General features: G+C 58.0%; 1 protein-coding gene across 1 annotated transcript; it reads left to right on the forward strand.

The window, feature by feature from the left end:
- The first annotated feature begins 2,226 nt into the window (after positions 1-2,226).
- CDC6 (cell division cycle 6) lies at positions 2,227-11,430 on the forward strand. Its single transcript, XM_074979056.1, has 11 exons — positions 2,227-2,418; positions 4,047-4,301; positions 4,386-4,585; positions 5,777-5,952; positions 6,378-6,484; positions 6,851-6,990; positions 7,579-7,679; positions 9,233-9,297; positions 10,169-10,383; positions 10,715-10,855; positions 11,341-11,430. Exons 1-11 carry the CDS (start codon positions 2,238-2,240, stop codon positions 11,428-11,430), a joined length of 1,671 nt encoding a protein of 556 aa, XP_074835157.1. The 5' UTR covers positions 2,227-2,237.
- The last annotated feature ends 5,262 nt before the right edge of the window (positions 11,431-16,692 follow it).

Genomic DNA, 16,692 nt, shown 5'->3' on the forward strand with positions numbered 1-16,692 from the left:
AGTTGGATGGAGGAATCACTTGTGAGCAGGTCATTTCACCTGCCTGGGTTTTCACAGTCCACATCTAAAAAGCTGATGTGGGACAGGAACTGGTTATGCATTGTTTGTAAGGTACCTCGCACCCTGGGGCTCTGTTCTCAGTTGGAACCTCCCTGCTGTAGTTCCTAAGATGGAATGTGTGTGCGCTTATCAGTTCTTGTGGGTTTGTTGGCCTGTGTGGGGAGGAGGGAAGTGGAGGTGAGGGCAGGATAAAACAGTGTTAATATTAACTCTTATCACCAGGCAGCTTCTCCCACTTTGCATTCAGCAGGTATCTTTTAATAATACACCCAGGACTGTTGCCACACTGCCACTCAGCTTGGCCGACTTGCATTGCTTCGAAGGATGGGTTTTAGCTGAACCACTGGTATGAGAGCCCAGGCACCAGTGTTATAAACTTCCCTGCCCAAGAACCTCAGCTCTGAGTCTTTGGGCCTTGGCTTTGTTCTGTTGTTACCCCTCCTGAACTCATGATCTTGGTCAGATCTATTTCTCCTGAGCTGTCTGGATTTGCACCATCATTGGTGTTTCCTGAAGCAAGCCTTCTGCCTCTGCTGGAACCTGCTCTTATTAATTGATTATCGCTATAGTTAATCACAGCACAACTCTCCCCCTTCCCCTGTTTTTTTTACCAGCAGTGACTGCAAATGTTTCCTTAATCTTTTGGGGGTAGGTCCATGGGCCCCTTTGTTTAATGGGGGGAGGTGTGTGTATTTGCAGTCTGGCCAGCTGTGGTCCTTGAAGAGCATGAAAGTTTCAGGGGTGGGGGCAGGGTCAGTTCTTCCTAAGCTGGGGACCTTTCCAGGGCTCCCTCTAATTTTTCCCAGGTGGGGTTGGAATAAATTTTATGTGCACTATGGCATGTGTGCGTGGCACCTGACTCTCCTGGACGGCTACCCAAGCCATCTTACACAGAAGAGTAACCTGTTCTATGAAGAGCTCCCAGTGCCTGCAGGGTTGGGGGGACTCATGTCGCTCCCCAGCCTCGTGTCCCTCTGTGACCCCTTTCCCCTTAGGGTGGGAGAGTGCAAGGAGGACCCGTCTGTACCTGTACACCGCCCCGGGCTAGGACACCCCCTCTTCCTGGCCTGGAGATGGGGTACCCAGGCCGCCTTCTCCCGAGCAGCTGGGACCTCCGGCAACCGGACCAGACTGTCAGTCCTAGCACGTTTCCACAGGGACTCCATCTCCCGGCAGGCCCCGCGGCCAGCGACCGAGAGACGCAGGCCCGGCCGTGCCCCGAGGGCGGCTGGGAGTCGTAGTTCCTCAGAGGGAGGGGCTCAGTTTCCGGGGGGGCGGGCAGAGGACGAGCGCCCTGGACGCTGATTGGCTGTTGGGAGGCTCGGCTTGGCGCGGAGTTGTTCGATTGGTGGAGGCGGCGGGCGGTGGAGCCAATGGAGGCGCGGGGGTGGGGCTGGTCTGGGCGGGTGGCGCGAAGTGAGTGAGAGGAGGCTGCAGCTGAGGAGAACGCGGCGGGTGAGGATTGGGGGGGCTGGGTTGGGGGATGCTGGTGGATTGGGGGGGCTGGGTTGGGAGGATGCTGGGGAAGGGGAGGGGGCTGGGTTGGGGGGTGCTGGTGGTTTGGGGGCGCTGGGTTGGGGGTGCTGGTGGATTGGGGCGCTGGGTTGGGGGATGCTGGGGAAGGGGAGGGCGCTGGGTTGGGGGATGCTGGTGGTTTGGGGGCGCTGGGTTGGGGGGTGCTGGTGGATTGGGGCGCTGGGTTGGGAGGATGCTGGGGAAGGGGAGGGCGCTGGGTTGGGGGATGCTGGTGGTTTGGGGGCGCTGGGTTGGGGGGTGCTGGTGGATTGGGGCGCTGGATTGGGGGATGCTGGGGAAGGGGAGGGCGCTGGGTTGGGGGATGCTGGTGGATTGGGGTGCTGGATTGGGGGATGCTGGTGGTTTGGGGGGGCTGGGTTGGGGGGATGCTGGGGGAGGGCTGAGCGCTGGGTTGCGGGTGCCTGGCAGGGGACGGGCCGAAGGGGCTGTTCACGGGAACATGGCTCTGGGCCCCATGTCCTGGCTCATGGGGCCCTGGGAGCTGTTACAGCTGCAGGCAGCTCGGGGAGTTTTCTCCTGAGTTGCCCCTTCTGGGCCCAGCGTTGGGGGGGGGGGCGGGGCCAGAGATGGCGTCGCTCTGAGGCTGGGGGCTTCTGGTCCTGATTCGTGTGTGCCCCCTGCTCAGAGGTCTGTGTGGAGTCATGCCCAGCACCAGATCCCAGACCCAGGCCACTATTGACTTCCCCCGGAGGAAGCAGTCCAGGACGCCTGTCAGATCCCGTGGGGGCTGCAGAGATGCTCCGTTGAACGACCCTGCAGTAACCCTCCCACCGCTCTCACCCCAGGAGAAGGTCCTGCCACTGAGCCCCCGCAAGCGCCTGGGTGAGTTACTGCCGCTCATTACCCTGCCCCCTACCTCCAGTGAGGCCAGAACCCCAATGGCGTTCAAGGGTTTTGGCTCCAGCTCCAGACATGGCGCTGACAGTTTGCGGGGGGGTTCCCAAGCCTTCCTTTTCCTACCCACCTGAAAAAAGGAGGCTCTGTGACTGCTAAATACCTGAGAACTAGACCTTGTTTCATGGGTAGTAAATAACTACCTGACCAGTCATGGGCGGCAAACATCTAGCCCATGGCCCAAGTCCGTTTTCCTCAGGGTAGATATGTTGCACGTTCTCATATCCAGAATCCAAGGGCTTGTTACTGCTAGAAAGTTTTACCCTTTTAACTATGCCAACGTAGGCCGCTACCTCACTGAGACTATGCCAGTATAGTTAAAGGGGTGGAAGCCTCCTAATGTGGATGCAGCTATACTGGTACAAGGCACCTCTTCACTGGTACAACTGCATCTGCACTGAGGATGCAGGAACTTAGACCTTTATAAGTGTGTCAGTAAAATAGCACTCTCCTACCTGATGTAACTTCTACTGATGCAGTTTTCTTTTCCTGCCCCCTCTTCCTCCAGTCCCTAAGAATCTGTCAATTGTAAACTGAATGTAAACATGCAGTTCTGACTCAGGTCTCGACAGCCTGGACCAGAGATTCTGAGAGGTGTCCACTCCACTCATCACTGAAATATTCACCCTAGACCCCCGAGATTATTTTAGTGGGTAGACTGGGAATGGAGCCCATGGGTGAGGAGGTGGGACCTAGGAGTTGCTGCAGGGCAAAGAGAATGGAGAGGGAAGGAAACAGGACCGGGGCAGGGGAGGTGAGAAGGGCGGAGGGAGGGAGGAATCGGGCTGCTTTTAAAGGGGAGCAAATCACAGATTCCTAGGGCTGGAAGGGACCTCAGGAGGTCATCTAGTCCAGCCCCCTGCTTCAAGCAGGATCAACCCCCACTAAGTCATCCCAGTCAGGACCTTGTCAAGCCGAGACTTAACAACCTCAAGGGATGGAGAATCCACCACCTTTCTAGGCAAATCTTTCCCGTTAATTGAGGAATGTGACAAAGCACTGAACAAACAAGCCAGCGTTTAGAGACCACACACAGGCTGTTATGCTTTTGATCTGTGCCAGCCTCCCACTAACATCCTTGGGAGTCCTGCTGAAGTTGTAGGTGTGATACATAGTCCTAAATAGAAGCTACTGCCCAAAATTGCAGTGAGAGTTAACAGCTGCGTTAGTGCCAGCAGGGGAAGTTCCCCCTTCCTGACGCCAATGCAGAGTTGTTTTATTGTCTGCCTTAGCCTCGTATGGAGGAGTCCAACCAAGAGATGATACTGCTTCCCTGGGAGGTTGGCCCTCAGCTGCATAGGGGTCTGTCTTGGAGCTTTTGCTAATACGGGACCTAAATTTTCCACTCAGCCCATTAGTTGTAGTTACCATCCCTGGGTGCCATTCTAAATTCTTCCTGGGGGCTGGCATCCTAGCCTGGCTTCCGAAGCCTACCCTGACCCTGCAGTGGAAGTGTGTCCCTTGGCGAGGCATCCAGCGGTGAGACCTTCCTCCAGCCATTCACCTCTCCCCCGGCTGCTGCTGCCCGTTGAACTGGGCACTTCTCTCTCCTGCAGATGATGACAACCTGTGCAACATCCCCCAGTTGCTGCCCTGCTCCCCACCGAAGCAGAGCAAGAAGGAGAACGAGCTCCCCACCCACTCGCATGGGGGCCGATGCTTGTTCTCCAGTGAGCAGCCGACGGGCAAGTCTCCCAGCAAGAGGAATGACGTGGTGCCGTCCCCGCTCCATAAGCGGCAGGAGACCCCAAGAAGCTCTCGTTCTCATCTCAACAAGAAGCCTGTGTGCATGCAGCTGTTCAAGCAGGAAGGTAAGCGCTGATGCAACATGTGTGGATGAACAGGCCCCAAGGCAGATCCAGCCTTCCTCTGATATGTCTCCCTGTCTGGCACAGGCTCTTGTTACCAGCAGGTAAAGCGTGTTCTGCACACGGCTATCCCCGATCGGCTTCTTGCCAGGGAGAAGGAGATGGACACCATCCGGTGCTTCCTGAAAGAGCATGTCTGTGGGGAGAAACCTGGCAGTCTTTACATCTCTGGTGCACCTGGCACTGGGAAAACTGCCTGTCTGAGCAGAATCCTGCAAGACTTCCAGGTATGGCTGTGCTTGGCAGTTCAGACACATGGCTGAAATGCTCTGTTATGGCCGTCAGCCTCTCTGCTCGATCTGCCCTACGCCCAGACAGATAAAATCAAATTCCCCAAAATCTTTCTTGGGTGAACTTAAGTGGGATGGATTTTCCTGGCAAGTTGGAGGTGGCTTGGAGTATACAGGGAAAGGAGCAAACAGTGGAGCGACCTTGCTTCTCAGGCCCCATGCCGCTGACTGTGAACTTGCTCTTCAGGTTCATCACACACGCTTTGGCCTTAATGCTTTGTGTTTGGTTTCATCTGCCATCCCCACTCGCCATTAGCACCTCTGATCCCTGCAGGGCCGTTTGGCCGTGCTACAGTGGTGTTCAGGCAGTATAGTGCAGTGCCTGGGCAGGGGCTGGAAACGTGCTTAGGGCGGAGTGGGGTTGGAGCGCGTTTCTTCCAGAGGAGGGGAAGGTGCCGTGAGAATCCGAGTAGGAGAAAGGTACTCAGAGTGAGTTCACACCAGATCCTTAGCTGCACTGCTGTAGCACAGCAAAGGCCTTGTCTCGCTACGTCTGAGAGGTGGCAGCTAAGTCAAGGGACAGATTCTTCCCTTGACCTCGCAATGCCTACGCTGGAGTCTTACATGCGTGTCTTGTGGGAGAAGTTGTCATGCCACAGTGATATGGCTGGCTTGCTGAAAGGCCATGGCAACTGCAGTGCTTAAAGCAACGCGAGCACAGATGCCATGAGCTGACTGGCGAGAGCTCTCCAGCCCTCATGAGCCCTGGTGAAAGAGGCTCTCCCCTCGACATAGTGCCATCTGCACCGGCGCTTATGTTAGCGTGACCTGCCTCTCCAAGCACCACGACCCGTTCACGCCAGCCGACGTTCTAGCGGGTGCGTAGCCTGAGGTTTAGGGCCACACCAGACCTGAAGCCATGGGACATAAGGCAGAGAGCAGTGGAGACCAATCCAGCTCTGGAGGAGTGAGGGGCATGGATTTGCTGCACTAATGCAGAGGTCCGAGTGGGGGACCGGCGCCCTGGCGAAGGAAGATGGCCACTTGCTGCTCTCTGCCCTGGACAGCCTGCACTGTCCTGTGCTCTGGTGCACTGATCTGCTTGGCTGGGCTGAGCCTTTCCCTGGTGCAGTGGGGCAGGTAGGCTCTGAGCTGTGGCTCTAACTCTCCCTCTTCTTCCTGGGGCAGAAGGAGCAACCAGGCAGTAAAACCCTCGTCCTGAACTGCATGTCCCTGAGCAGCTCCCACGCCGTGTTCCCCGCCATCGCTGAGCAGATGGGCCAGCAGGGGGCGTCCAAGACAGCGAGCAGGGACTTGCTCAGGAAGCTGGAGAAGCAGCTGAGCGCAGAGGGGACGCCCATGACGTGAGTACCTGCGCTGGGTGCTCGGAACCTCCCCCAAGTGTTGAGATGCTCGGGGCTCCAGGGGTGGTGGGGGGGCCTCGGGTAATGGCTTTTCCCAGCTGAGCCCCCGAGTAAATGGTTAATTGCCACAAGAGGGGGCTGGTTAGTGCATTTCTGCACCCGGGTGCTGAGGGGCTGGTGTCCCAGAGGGGCAGAGCACCCCCAGCTGTGGTGGACGTCGCGGAGAGCTGGGTGTTTGGCAGCTTGGGAAAAGCGAGCCTTTAATCCGTTACTAGGCACAGGCTGCCAGGGAGGGGCTGCACCCTGCCTCTGCCATGCCCTGGCACAGAGAGGGCCGTGCTACAATGGGCTGATGAGTCTCCCTGCCCACCCCCCGGCGGTAAAGCCTCCGTGCTGAGCTGGGCTTTTTTCCTGCCTTTGCATAGCGTGCTCGTGCTGGATGAGATGGATCAGCTGGACAGCAAAGGACAGGACGTGCTCTACGCAATCTTCGAGTGGCCCTGGCTTGCTGGCTCCAGGCTTGTCCTCATTGGTAAGTGTCAGTGGTGCTGACCGCGCGTTGGCCCAGTTGTCCTGTTGACGTGCCCTGGGGCTGCTGAAGCTCTGTGGGAGTTCCCGGAGGGGGTGGCACAGGCCCACCTTCCTGCCGGATGTGCCCTGGCATTTTCCTCGTGGAGGAACTCGGAGAAGATTATGCAGCTGGCTTCTGGCCAGAGACGTCAGCCTGGCCACTGCAGCACACCTGCCACTTGATGGGTGCAGTGCAAATGCCCTTGCCCAGTCCCGGCCACATGACATGCACTGCCCCCTCTCCCTGGGACAGAGCCTTGCACTCGGACTTTGGAAGCTCTCTCCTCTCCCTGTCAGCCCAGGCTGCCATTCTCAATGTGCTTTGCAGGAGTGGCCAATGCCTTGGATCTCACAGACCGGATCCTGTCCAGGCTGCAGGTCCGGCCCAAGTGCAAACCCCAGCTGCTACACTTCCCACCTTACACAAAGGAGCAGATTGCCTCCATCTTGCAAGAGCGACTGAGGCAGGTGAGAACCCGGGGGCCAAATCCACCGGGGCACAGCCCCTTCTCTGAGGAGAAGCTGAGACTCCTGTCATGGGCCTCCGTGAAAGAGCCCATGCAGAGATCTGCAACCACCCAGGCATCTCTGGTGCTGTCTTGAAGGAACATCCTCATTGCAGCTGACTGATTGCGCTGCTGTGTCTCTGGTCCTTCTGCTCCCCACAGAGCTGGGAGCAAAAGCAACAGCTGGTGACTTTCCTTTAGCAGGTCAGTTAATGGCATAGACTTCTGTCCTCTTGTGGTGACCCCACTTGACCTTGCTGCCTTGGAGGGAGCTTGGAGTCCAGGCTGTTGGGAATCCCACTCCCAGTGGCATCCCTGGGTTGTCCCAGGCAGACTCTAGGGGGTGGAGGTGAGATCTGAGCTGTAGTGCAGCGAGGTATGTGCTGTGCCTTCCCAGGACAGGAGGGAGAACTTCCAGAGGCAGTGGGGTATGAGGGGCAACCCACATGCCTCCAGATGAGTTATTTGCAGTCTGAACTACATTGGGCCGCCTGAGGCTTTTGCAGTGGAAATCTCTCCATAACTGCCCGGTGCTCTGTTTTCTGGGCAGGTGCCTGACGATCAGGTCCTGGACAGTGCTGCCATCCAGTTCTGTGCCCGGAAAGTCTCTGCGGTTTCAGGAGATGCTCGCAAGGCGCTGGACGTATGCAGGTACGTGCTGCTGCTGTGCCCTAGCGCCTCCGAAGATGGGTTCCTCACCCAGTGTCGTTGGAACAAGCATGACTTAAGGCTCCATTATGCCGCTGCTTCCCTAGCATTGAAAGGAGGGCTCGAATCCCTGCAGGAGCACTGCCTCCTGACCATGCTAATGTCGGAGACGTTCGCAGTCCATTACCTATGGAGGGTGAGGCGACCTGCTGCTGCCAGCTCTCCCTGCTGTGACTAGAGATTGGTTAATTACATTTATATTGCAGAAGGCCCCATTAGCAGCTCTCAAGCAGGTTTCTTTATGAAGCTGAACCAGTTTTTCTTTCAGAATTCCGCCCCCTCCTCATTCTTCCTTTCTGGGGCTGTCTTCCTCCAGTTTCATTCCCGGTCGAACTTTCCTAACCCTCTGGGTACCCTGTCTTTGCTGAGGTGCATCTCCTCCAGACTGGGGTGCCTGCAAAGCCCCTGCCAAAGGGTGTGCTCCAGACTAGCTGATGGTGGGGGTTTCCAAGTTTGCACAGGTGCCATCCGGAGCTGGGTGTGTGGCAGGAGCAGGGCTGGCTCGACAGGCAGGCCAGAGGGAAGAAGTGTATTCAGGGGGACGCTGACCAGGAGTTGGGCGAGGAGGGATGAGGAATAACCTATCCTAGAACCATCTTGTGAGCACTGGGAAAGCAGGGATGCTGCCCTGGCCAGGTCTGGACGTTCTCCTGCTCCACTAGCCACCCAAATGCCACCTCCTCTTGCCAGGAATGCCGTCCTTTCCTTGCTTCTTGCTGTGGCCCACTTCTTAAGATGAAATGATTTTCCGGTCACCGCCTCGCTGTCCGTCAGGGACCCTGCAGCAGCGAGAGAGCTTGGTCTCATTAGGGCCATGTTCGGAGATGAAAACGAGCTCCTGTTAACGGGCTGTTTGCATCCCATGACTTCTGTATCCATACTGCTTTAGCTCCCCTCCCTGGGTGCAGGGCACATGACTTACTGGCTGCAATACCGCCTGCTGGGGAGCGAGGTCCAGCCTCCTGGGGGAAGAGGGCGTTGTTGGCTAAAAAGCGCTGACAGCTGAAGGAAGGGCTGCAACAGTCCCATAGCGCTGTGACCAGTGTTCTCTGCAAGCTGAGTGCTGGGGTGGCTGCCCAGGAGAGATTCGGGTGCTGCTCAGCTGAGTAGCAGGGCATCCATAGCCAGCAGCTACTGGTGATGCCCATCCGCACCTGCCTTAGTGCACACGAAATTTATTCTGCCGATGGATGGAAAGAATTAGAGGGAACATTGGCTGTGAGTCAGGCTGCAGCTAGCAATGAGCATTCCTGTGTGGAGATGAATGGCTGCCTTGTAGTTCAGGGTCCACTGTTTAGTGGGGCTCTCGGGGATCAGAGGTGGGGTGTGCCTGGGGGGTAAGCACTTGACCTGAGTGCATGCAAACCCTTCATGTGCCATGCTGCTCTGTTTCAGTGCAGAGCGGCAAGGGCACTGGTGGCTGTTCTGTGGTGTTGTAGGCCTTGGCAAGCCCCAAGGGCTCGGTCTAAAGTAACTTGCATAAATCTGTGTCCTAGACGAGCCATTGAGATTGTGGAGTTGGATGTGAGAAGCCAGACTATCCTCAGACCGCTGCCTGGCTGTAAGTAGCTGCCACCAGCCCTGAGTCAGGAAGCTCTGCACTCTTGGCTTGTATTTTTCTGTCAGTCTCCTCAACCTTAATTGTAGCCTTCCTTGCCAGTGGTGTGTTTTGCACATTACTGGAATGGCGCGCCCCAAGAGATTGCACAAATGCCTGGCACGCAAGGAGTTTTCCTTCCAGCTCTCTGGAAGCAAAAGCCCTGGATGTGAAGGTCACACCTGCTCTCCTCTCTGGGGCTGGCTTCAACTGGGATGCAGGCACTTAACTGGAGGTGTGAAATAGCAGCTCGCAAGGGGGAGCTGGGGCAGATGCGTGGGAGTTCAGCTCAGGATAGTGGAATCTTTCCAAGTGCAAACTGCAAAGGGAGGGGGTGGGTGTTGGCACTGCCCTGTCCCTCAGCCCACGTTCCAAAGACTTCAGTCCTTCATTCTTGGCTGCCACTTGCAAGATGTGCTGCTCTTAGGGGCAGGCTAAAATATCCTACACTCTTGGGTCCTCGGCAACCTACAGAGCACGGCGCTCTATCCGCCTGGTGCTTCAGACTGTCATAAGATGAAGCTTGATTTAAAAATCCGCTTTTTTTTCTGCAGCACTTTATGCCACTGGCATTTTGCCCTGCGCTGTCCTGACAGCGAAACTAGATGGATCAGTTTCACTTCCTGGTTCCCACGCACTGGCCCAGGGCTGCAGGATTTGGGTTCCCAATGAGAGGGAGGGTAACATCCTGCTGGGGTCTGTGGCTTCTGGTAACTCGGACTTCTTGCAAGGTTGCCTTTAGCTGGTAGGCAATACACTGTGCGTTCTGATTACCATCCTTAATGCCATATTGTTTCCTTATTGCTCAAACCCCAGTTCTTTGTCTGGCCTACAGGTAAATCACCTGCTACACCTGCCTTGGTTTCCCCAGTTCCTCACAGAGTTGGGCTCCCACATATATCCCGGGTGATCTCAGAGGTGTACGGCGACAGGTTGGCCCTGGGAGGCGGTGGAGCCAATGACCATTTCCCCCTGCAGCAGAAGATCCTGGTCTGCTCCCTGCTGCTCCTGGCCAGGCAGCTGAAAGCCAAGGAGGTGACGCTGGGGAAGGTGAGTCAGGCAGTTGGGGTTTGTGGCTAGACAATCCCGCGGCCGAAGCTGAGCTCCCTGCCTTGTGCGCTGCCCTAATTCAGCTTCAGTCGGTTGGGATTACAAATCCCTGGGGAAGCATGCCCGGAGGCCCACCGGGGATGTGAAGTGGGCCAGTCTTGCTTGCTCCCTGTCAACGCCCAGCAAGTGCTCAGAGCAGCATTGCCTCTGGATGGGGAATTGGGTCTAGCCACAGGTCTGGAGATGGGTCCTCCTGGGGAGGCGGAGAGGGTAGTCCGCATCTGCATTCAGTGGCATGTAGGTAGTGACCACTCCCTCCCTTCCCGCCCAGCTCCACGAAGCCTACAGCAGAGTCTGCCGGCAGCAGCAGATGGCCGCTGTAACTCACTCCGAGTGCCTCTCCCTCGCCACCCTCTTGGAAGCCAGGGGCATCCTGGCACTGAAGAAAGCCAAGGAAGCCAGGCTCACCAAGGTACCTCACAAACTGTGCTGCTGGTGGGGGGCGGGGTGGCTGTGACACGCACGCGTGGAGGGGGAGGGCAGGAGAGCGCTGGCAAAGTCAGGGTTAGCTGAGGAGCCAGCAGTGTCGAGGAGGACTAGAGGTGGGTATGGACAGCCAGGGAGGGCTGCCCTGCCTTTACCCGGGGCTCCAGAGCTAGAAGGGCTCCCAGACCCGTGGTCAGGACATTTTAACTCCTGGAGGCTCTGGCACTGGCCACCCTCCACCCGCAGCCTGGCTCTGCAAGTGCCTGTGTTCGCTCTGGTAGCATGCTGTGTGGGCCAGAGCTGGAGGGGATGTGGGTGGTGGTGTCTGGCCGCAGGGGCAGGTCCTATGTCTGACCTGGCGCATCCGTGGACCCTGTACCATCAGGTGAGGACTTGTCACTTGAGCTGCACTCTTTGGCTATGGCAGCGGTTGGGCTGGTCTGTGAAGTAAGGAGCCTCCTCTCTCCCCAGGTTTCACTGAACATAGAGGAGAAGGATGTGGAACATGCCCTTAAGGACAGTGCCTTGGTTGGAAACATCTTGGCGGGGGGGCGACTCTAGCCTCCTCTGCCTTGATGCCTCTGTTCCAAGGGATGTGGCTTTCCCTGTGGCTCAGAGAAATGACGGCCCAGGCTCCATTGTCTGCGGTACCAACCTTCGCTGAAGGTCACACTGAGCCATGGCAGCAGAGCGTTTAAAAGGATGAGTCTGATCTGCCCCCGTCTCCTTCTAAACTGCCTTGTTTTTAACTCTCGGATTTTAAACATCCCGCCAGCAGAGGTGGAGAATGGCCTGTGCCTGCCACAAATCTGGCCTGGGGGTGAATCTCACATGGCTTGCAAATGGCCACAGGCCCTGTCCTGGTCCCCTTGCTGGGCTCCATCTCCCTCTTGGATCCAGGATGCAAGCTGGCCGTCCCGGCAGCCTTTCCTCCCAACCTGCACGTACGCTGTCATGTTACCTTTAGGAACAGCTGGAGATCAAAGGGCTGGTGCTCAGGCAGTGCGGAGAAATGAAACCCTTCGCCGCATGAGCGGCTGCAGGAGGAAATGAGATGGCAGGCGCTGCGCTGCGCTGCACTCCCAGCCAGGCTCCTTTGAAGTCGGGTTATTTCCACGTAGCAGATGTTGTTCTGAGCAAGGCTTAGTGTCTCTGGGGCTCCATCAGGGCTAAGCATGAAGCCCTGGGGGCTGTGTGTATCCGACCAGCTGAGTGGCGGACACATTTATTCCGACTTGTTTGTGGCATTGTGATGAGTCATGTTAGGCCTCTTTGAAAAGACCAGGGTTTCTTCTCCCCTTCTCCTGTGTGCTAGAACTGAACAGAACATCTGTCTGATCCCGACTCCCTGCCTGGACCCTGCGCTGCACGTGGGAGGTTCTAATCCCATTCTGCTTCGGTTTTTAATGTGGTTCTACTCTTCCTCCCCCACCCCACCATTATCCCTAAAAAGTAACCCTCTCCTGACACACAGCAGCCTGGGGAGCCAGCTTTCTCCGGCAGGGGGCGCTCTGGCAGCACCACAAACCACGCTTCTCTTGCTTCGACCGACTTCGTGAAGTTTGAGGAAGCTGGATTGCATGTCTGAGGCCAACCAGCCTGGGGATTCTGGGCAACCCCTTCTTCAATCTATTTTTAAATTAAAACGTCGCCTTTCCAGCCTGAAAACGACTTACTGTCTGCACATAGTGTCATCTCTTTGTAACAAGCCTCTTGTGAGAATGGAGACCAGGCTCGTGTGCCAGTGCAGTGAACAGTGGGCATCTGTTGTGCCCCTCCCTAACGTCTCTGTCCCCTGCATCTCCCAGGCTAGAGCTGTCCTTGAGCTAGAGCTGGGCTCATTGCTGCCGCAGAAGCTGTGTTCTGAAAGGCAGTTATAACTCCCCTGTGAGGCAGGCCCAGCTGTATTTACCGAGGGGGCACCTATGATGTAATGGGAGATAAGAAAAAGTCCCTCTCACGGTTGTGTGCTGCTCTCTTCCCAGCTCGATGGGCGCTTCCAAACCATCCTCCAGTGCTGAGAAGCCACAACTTTTCTCTGCAGCTTTCAAGTACCTGAAAATTTGTTACAAAGAGGAGAGAGAAAAATTGTTGTTCTTGGCCTCTGAGGCAGGACAAGGAGCAATGGGTTAAATTGCAGTGAGAGAGGCTTAGGCTGGACATTTAGAACAACTTCTGAAGCGTCAGGATGGTCTAAGTCCTGGAATAAATTGCTTGGGAGGTTGTGGAATCTCCCTCCTTGGGGCTTTTAAGAGCAGATTAGACAAACACCTGTCGGAGTGGCTGAGATGGTTCTTGGTCCTTAGATGGTGCTGGATGTGATGAGTTCTGGGGGATCTAAAAATGTAATACAGGCTTTGACATAAAACGGCAGCTTGCTTGGCAGGTGCTATTACCTCCTTCTCATGGTACCTTCCACAGTAGCGGCGTAATGGGTATGTGAGACTGATGCTAACTTGGCTGGAAGCCTTCTACTTGTGGTGTGGGGAGGGCACTTTGATTCTCCCTACACATGGCGAGGAGGGGGGAGCTGCCACCAGGCAGCCCAGGTTTGTACTGTGAGAATCCATTTAGGCCATAGGCGACAGAGGGTTTGTGGGGCTGCTTACCTACTCTGGGCCTTGGCCATTGCCATACCTGGCAGCAATGAATGTGAATGAGGAGGTGACCTGCGTGCCTGGCCAGATGTACAGTGAAAGCCGGAGCCCTGCCCACCTGGCTGGGCTGTATTCCCTGCTGGGAATGTGGGGGGAAGGGCATGCAGATAGCTACTTCCTCTCCTGGGCCCTGCTCCTGTCTAGCTGCCCCACCCGCCTGCGGAGAATGCCAGTGGCCAAAGAGTTAAAGGGCTGCTGCTGAAGATGAGCGGCAGCCTAATAAGAAGCAGGCTGGGAGCAGGATTGAGAACAGATGGCACCTTGATTTAAATTGCATTTCACTGGCTGCTGAGACCTTGAGAGAGACAGTTGTTTCTGCAGCTACCGTCCTCGCTGGGTCCAGTGCCAGACGGGCCCAACTATTAGCAAATTTGCAAAGATGCTGGCAGCAGGAGGGGGGCCAGCCACTCCAGCAGAGACGGCCTTGGGACCTGCCGTCTCCTTGCCCTTGGCGGCGCTAGTGCCGGCTTGCGTGCTGGCAAGATGAAATCGGCTTTATTTTTAACCACCCTGCTGCAGCTTCCCCCTGAGGATCTGAGACTCCCTCTGCATCCTCTCCTGTCATGGCTGGTTGCTACCCAGGCTCGAGGAGACTCCTTTGTGCTCTCGCCCCAAGGGAAGGGCAACCCTGCTACTGATGGCGCAGGCTAGGCTGCAAAGGGAGGGTCAGGTGCGAGTTGACCAGGGAACCTCCAATCTGTGTGGCCATCACGCAGGGGATGGGGCCTGGATGAGACCCTCCGGGTAGAAATTAAAGCCCCGGATGCCCCATCCCTTTCTAACTGCAGCCAGAAATCCCCTTGAGCAAGGACTTGGCTGCTGTTAAACAGACAGGGCTTAAGCCAAGCCTGCAGCTGGCAGCTGCTTGCCAGCTGCCCCTGTGGGTGAGACAGCCCACCTCTGCTAGAGACAAGGCAGCTGCCTTGCCACAGGCTCTGCCCAGCGAAGGGCAGGGGCCTGGCACTCGGGGCTGGCCACAGAAGGGACACAGAGCCAAGGCCTGGCTGCAAGTCACCTGGTTGGGCTTGAAGCTACGGTGAGGGAAAAGAGATGTGTTGGGGACCGGGGGGAAGAGCCTGTGTGTGTGGGGAGCGGTAGGGGGCTAGCCCCCCTGCCGCTTGCCTTGGCTTTGGCCTGGCAGGGTGCAGAGGAGGGGGCCGGAACTGGATTTAGGGCACAGATCCATTTCAAACTTCTCAGTCATGGCTCCAGACAGGTCCCTCTTGCTCGGCTGGGCACCTGGACAAAGCAGTCTCGTCTGCTTGCACCGATTGCCCTCATGGACTAGCTGCCCTCTGCCAGTCGGAATCTGACCCTCCAGCTGTGTGGCATAGGCCCCGTACTGCTGCTTGCTAATGGAGGGGGCAGCGCTGAGGCTCTGGGTGGGCAGTGGGGAGGGGAGCTGCAGCTGGTCTGGCCCCTTGGCTGGGCCCAGTCCCAACACGCATACACAAGCCATGGCCTAGAGCGCAGAGCCAGTGGCCCCATTCTCCTAGACAACGGATGGCTGTGGGGGCAGACACCGGGCCCTGGGCCTAGCTTCGTGCCTGCTGACTGTGCCCTGGCAATAGACCTCCCTCCTTGGAGGCTGAATCATGCCAGCCGGTTTTTATCTCAGCCATCTCCACAAAGCCAGCAACAGCCTCATCACCTATTTCTAATGAGGGGCCTGGCCCCCTTCTGCCTCCAGCCCTGCTTGTTAGGCTCCGCACCGCTCAGCCATGATGCTGGGGTGGAGGTGGGGGGCTCCAGCATAACACCAGGCTGTGGGGCCTGTGGGTGTAGAGAGCTGCCTCTTGGCCAGGCTGCATCCTCGCCACTGCTGGGTGGGCTGGAACTTAGCTCCTCACCTTGCTTACCTGCTGCCCTCGGGCCATGGTTGGAAGCTGGCCCACGGCTCTTGTAAACAGGTTCAACGTGCCCTGCTGCATGTGGAGAAGCGGGGAGTGAGGGCTAGACCCTGGGGCACAGTCCAGCTCGGTCACTGCACTCTGCCACGGTGGATGCCGCACACCTTCCCTGCAGTCATACGTGTGTTGATCGAGCACTGGCTCTGCTCCACCCCCCGAGCTGGCTGCAGTTCAACAACTGCCACTAATCCCTGCCAGTAGGGAGGCCTAGTGGGCAGGTGCCACCCAGGGGCATAGGCACCCAGATCTGGCCTCAAGCAGCTGGCAGTACCAGTGCCCTGGTCCACAGCGCCCCTTGGGCAAGGGAGGGGAATGGGGGGGGGTCCCAATGCTGCTCTTGTACCCACGGGCGCCTTGGTTTGCAGCAGGATTGTGGCCCTAGGCGGCGTGGGCAGCCTGCTGCTCATGGCCCTTCCGCTTTTACTGTCACCGGGGCCGGAGCAGGTGGGTTTGATTCCAGGTACTTCAGTGCCAGGGCTGGTGCCAGTCAAGCAAGGGAGGGAGCAGGTGATGGGCAAGTGGGAGATGCCACCCCATCGGCCCAAGTGCCTTGCAGCAGAGGCTCCCGCCGGGAACCTACAGGGGTGGGCTCTCAGCAGCTATGCCAATAGAAACCAGCCGCGCCCTGGCAGCGTGAGCCCAGCCTGGGGCTGCCAACATGGGGAGCTGCCTGGGCCCTCGGGGACACCCGGTGCCAGGCGGGCTGGGAACGGGGGAGCTGTCTGGGCCTTCGGGGGACACCCCGTCCCGGGGTGGGGGCTGGGAACAGGGGCAGCGAGGCAGTTGCTTTGCCTGTGTGATACTCGACGGCCCTGGAAGGGCCCCGATCCGGGGCGGGGCCAGGGCTGCGCGTGAGCCCGGCCCGCCACTGGGGCCGGGGGGGCTGCCGCTGCTCACCTCACTGCGCGTGCCCGCGGGCGGGGGAGCGGGCGGGCGCTAGGACCGGGCGCAGCGGGCTCTGGTGCAGCCGCAGCCGGTGCAGACACCCCGAGCAGGGGAGCCCGGGCCGGGCTGTGCTGGGCTTCCCCTGAGCCAGCCGCCAGGTAAGAGCGACTCCCCCCACCCACACCGCCCCGGGGCAGCCCCAGCCTGGCGGGGGGGCGCGGGGCTGAGCCCGCAAAGCGGGGCGGGGGGGCGCCCCCCTCCAGAGCCTTCGGACGGGCTTTGCCCCCCTGCCCCCACCGTGCGAACTCCGCAGCCCCCGGCGGGCGGGGGGGAGGACTGGGGGGGGGGAACCCTGGCAGCGCTCGCACGGA

Source organism: Carettochelys insculpta, chromosome 28 (assembly GCF_033958435.1).
Source record: "Carettochelys insculpta isolate YL-2023 chromosome 28, ASM3395843v1, whole genome shotgun sequence".
Lineage (NCBI taxonomy): Eukaryota > Metazoa > Chordata > Testudines > Carettochelyidae > Carettochelys > Carettochelys insculpta.

Excerpts from the sequence above, each read along its gene's own strand:
- CDC6 (XM_074979056.1), top strand. The coding sequence starts at position 2,238 with ATGCCCAGCACCAGATCCCAGACCCAGGCCACTATTGACTTCCCCCGG. Across the intron at positions 7,680-9,232 it reads AAGGCGCTGGACGTATGCAG|ACGAGCCATTGAGATTGTGG; the intron begins GTACGTGCTGCT and ends TCTGTGTCCTAG. Across the intron at positions 10,856-11,340 it reads AGGAAGCCAGGCTCACCAAG|GTTTCACTGAACATAGAGGA; the intron begins GTACCTCACAAA and ends CTCTCTCCCCAG.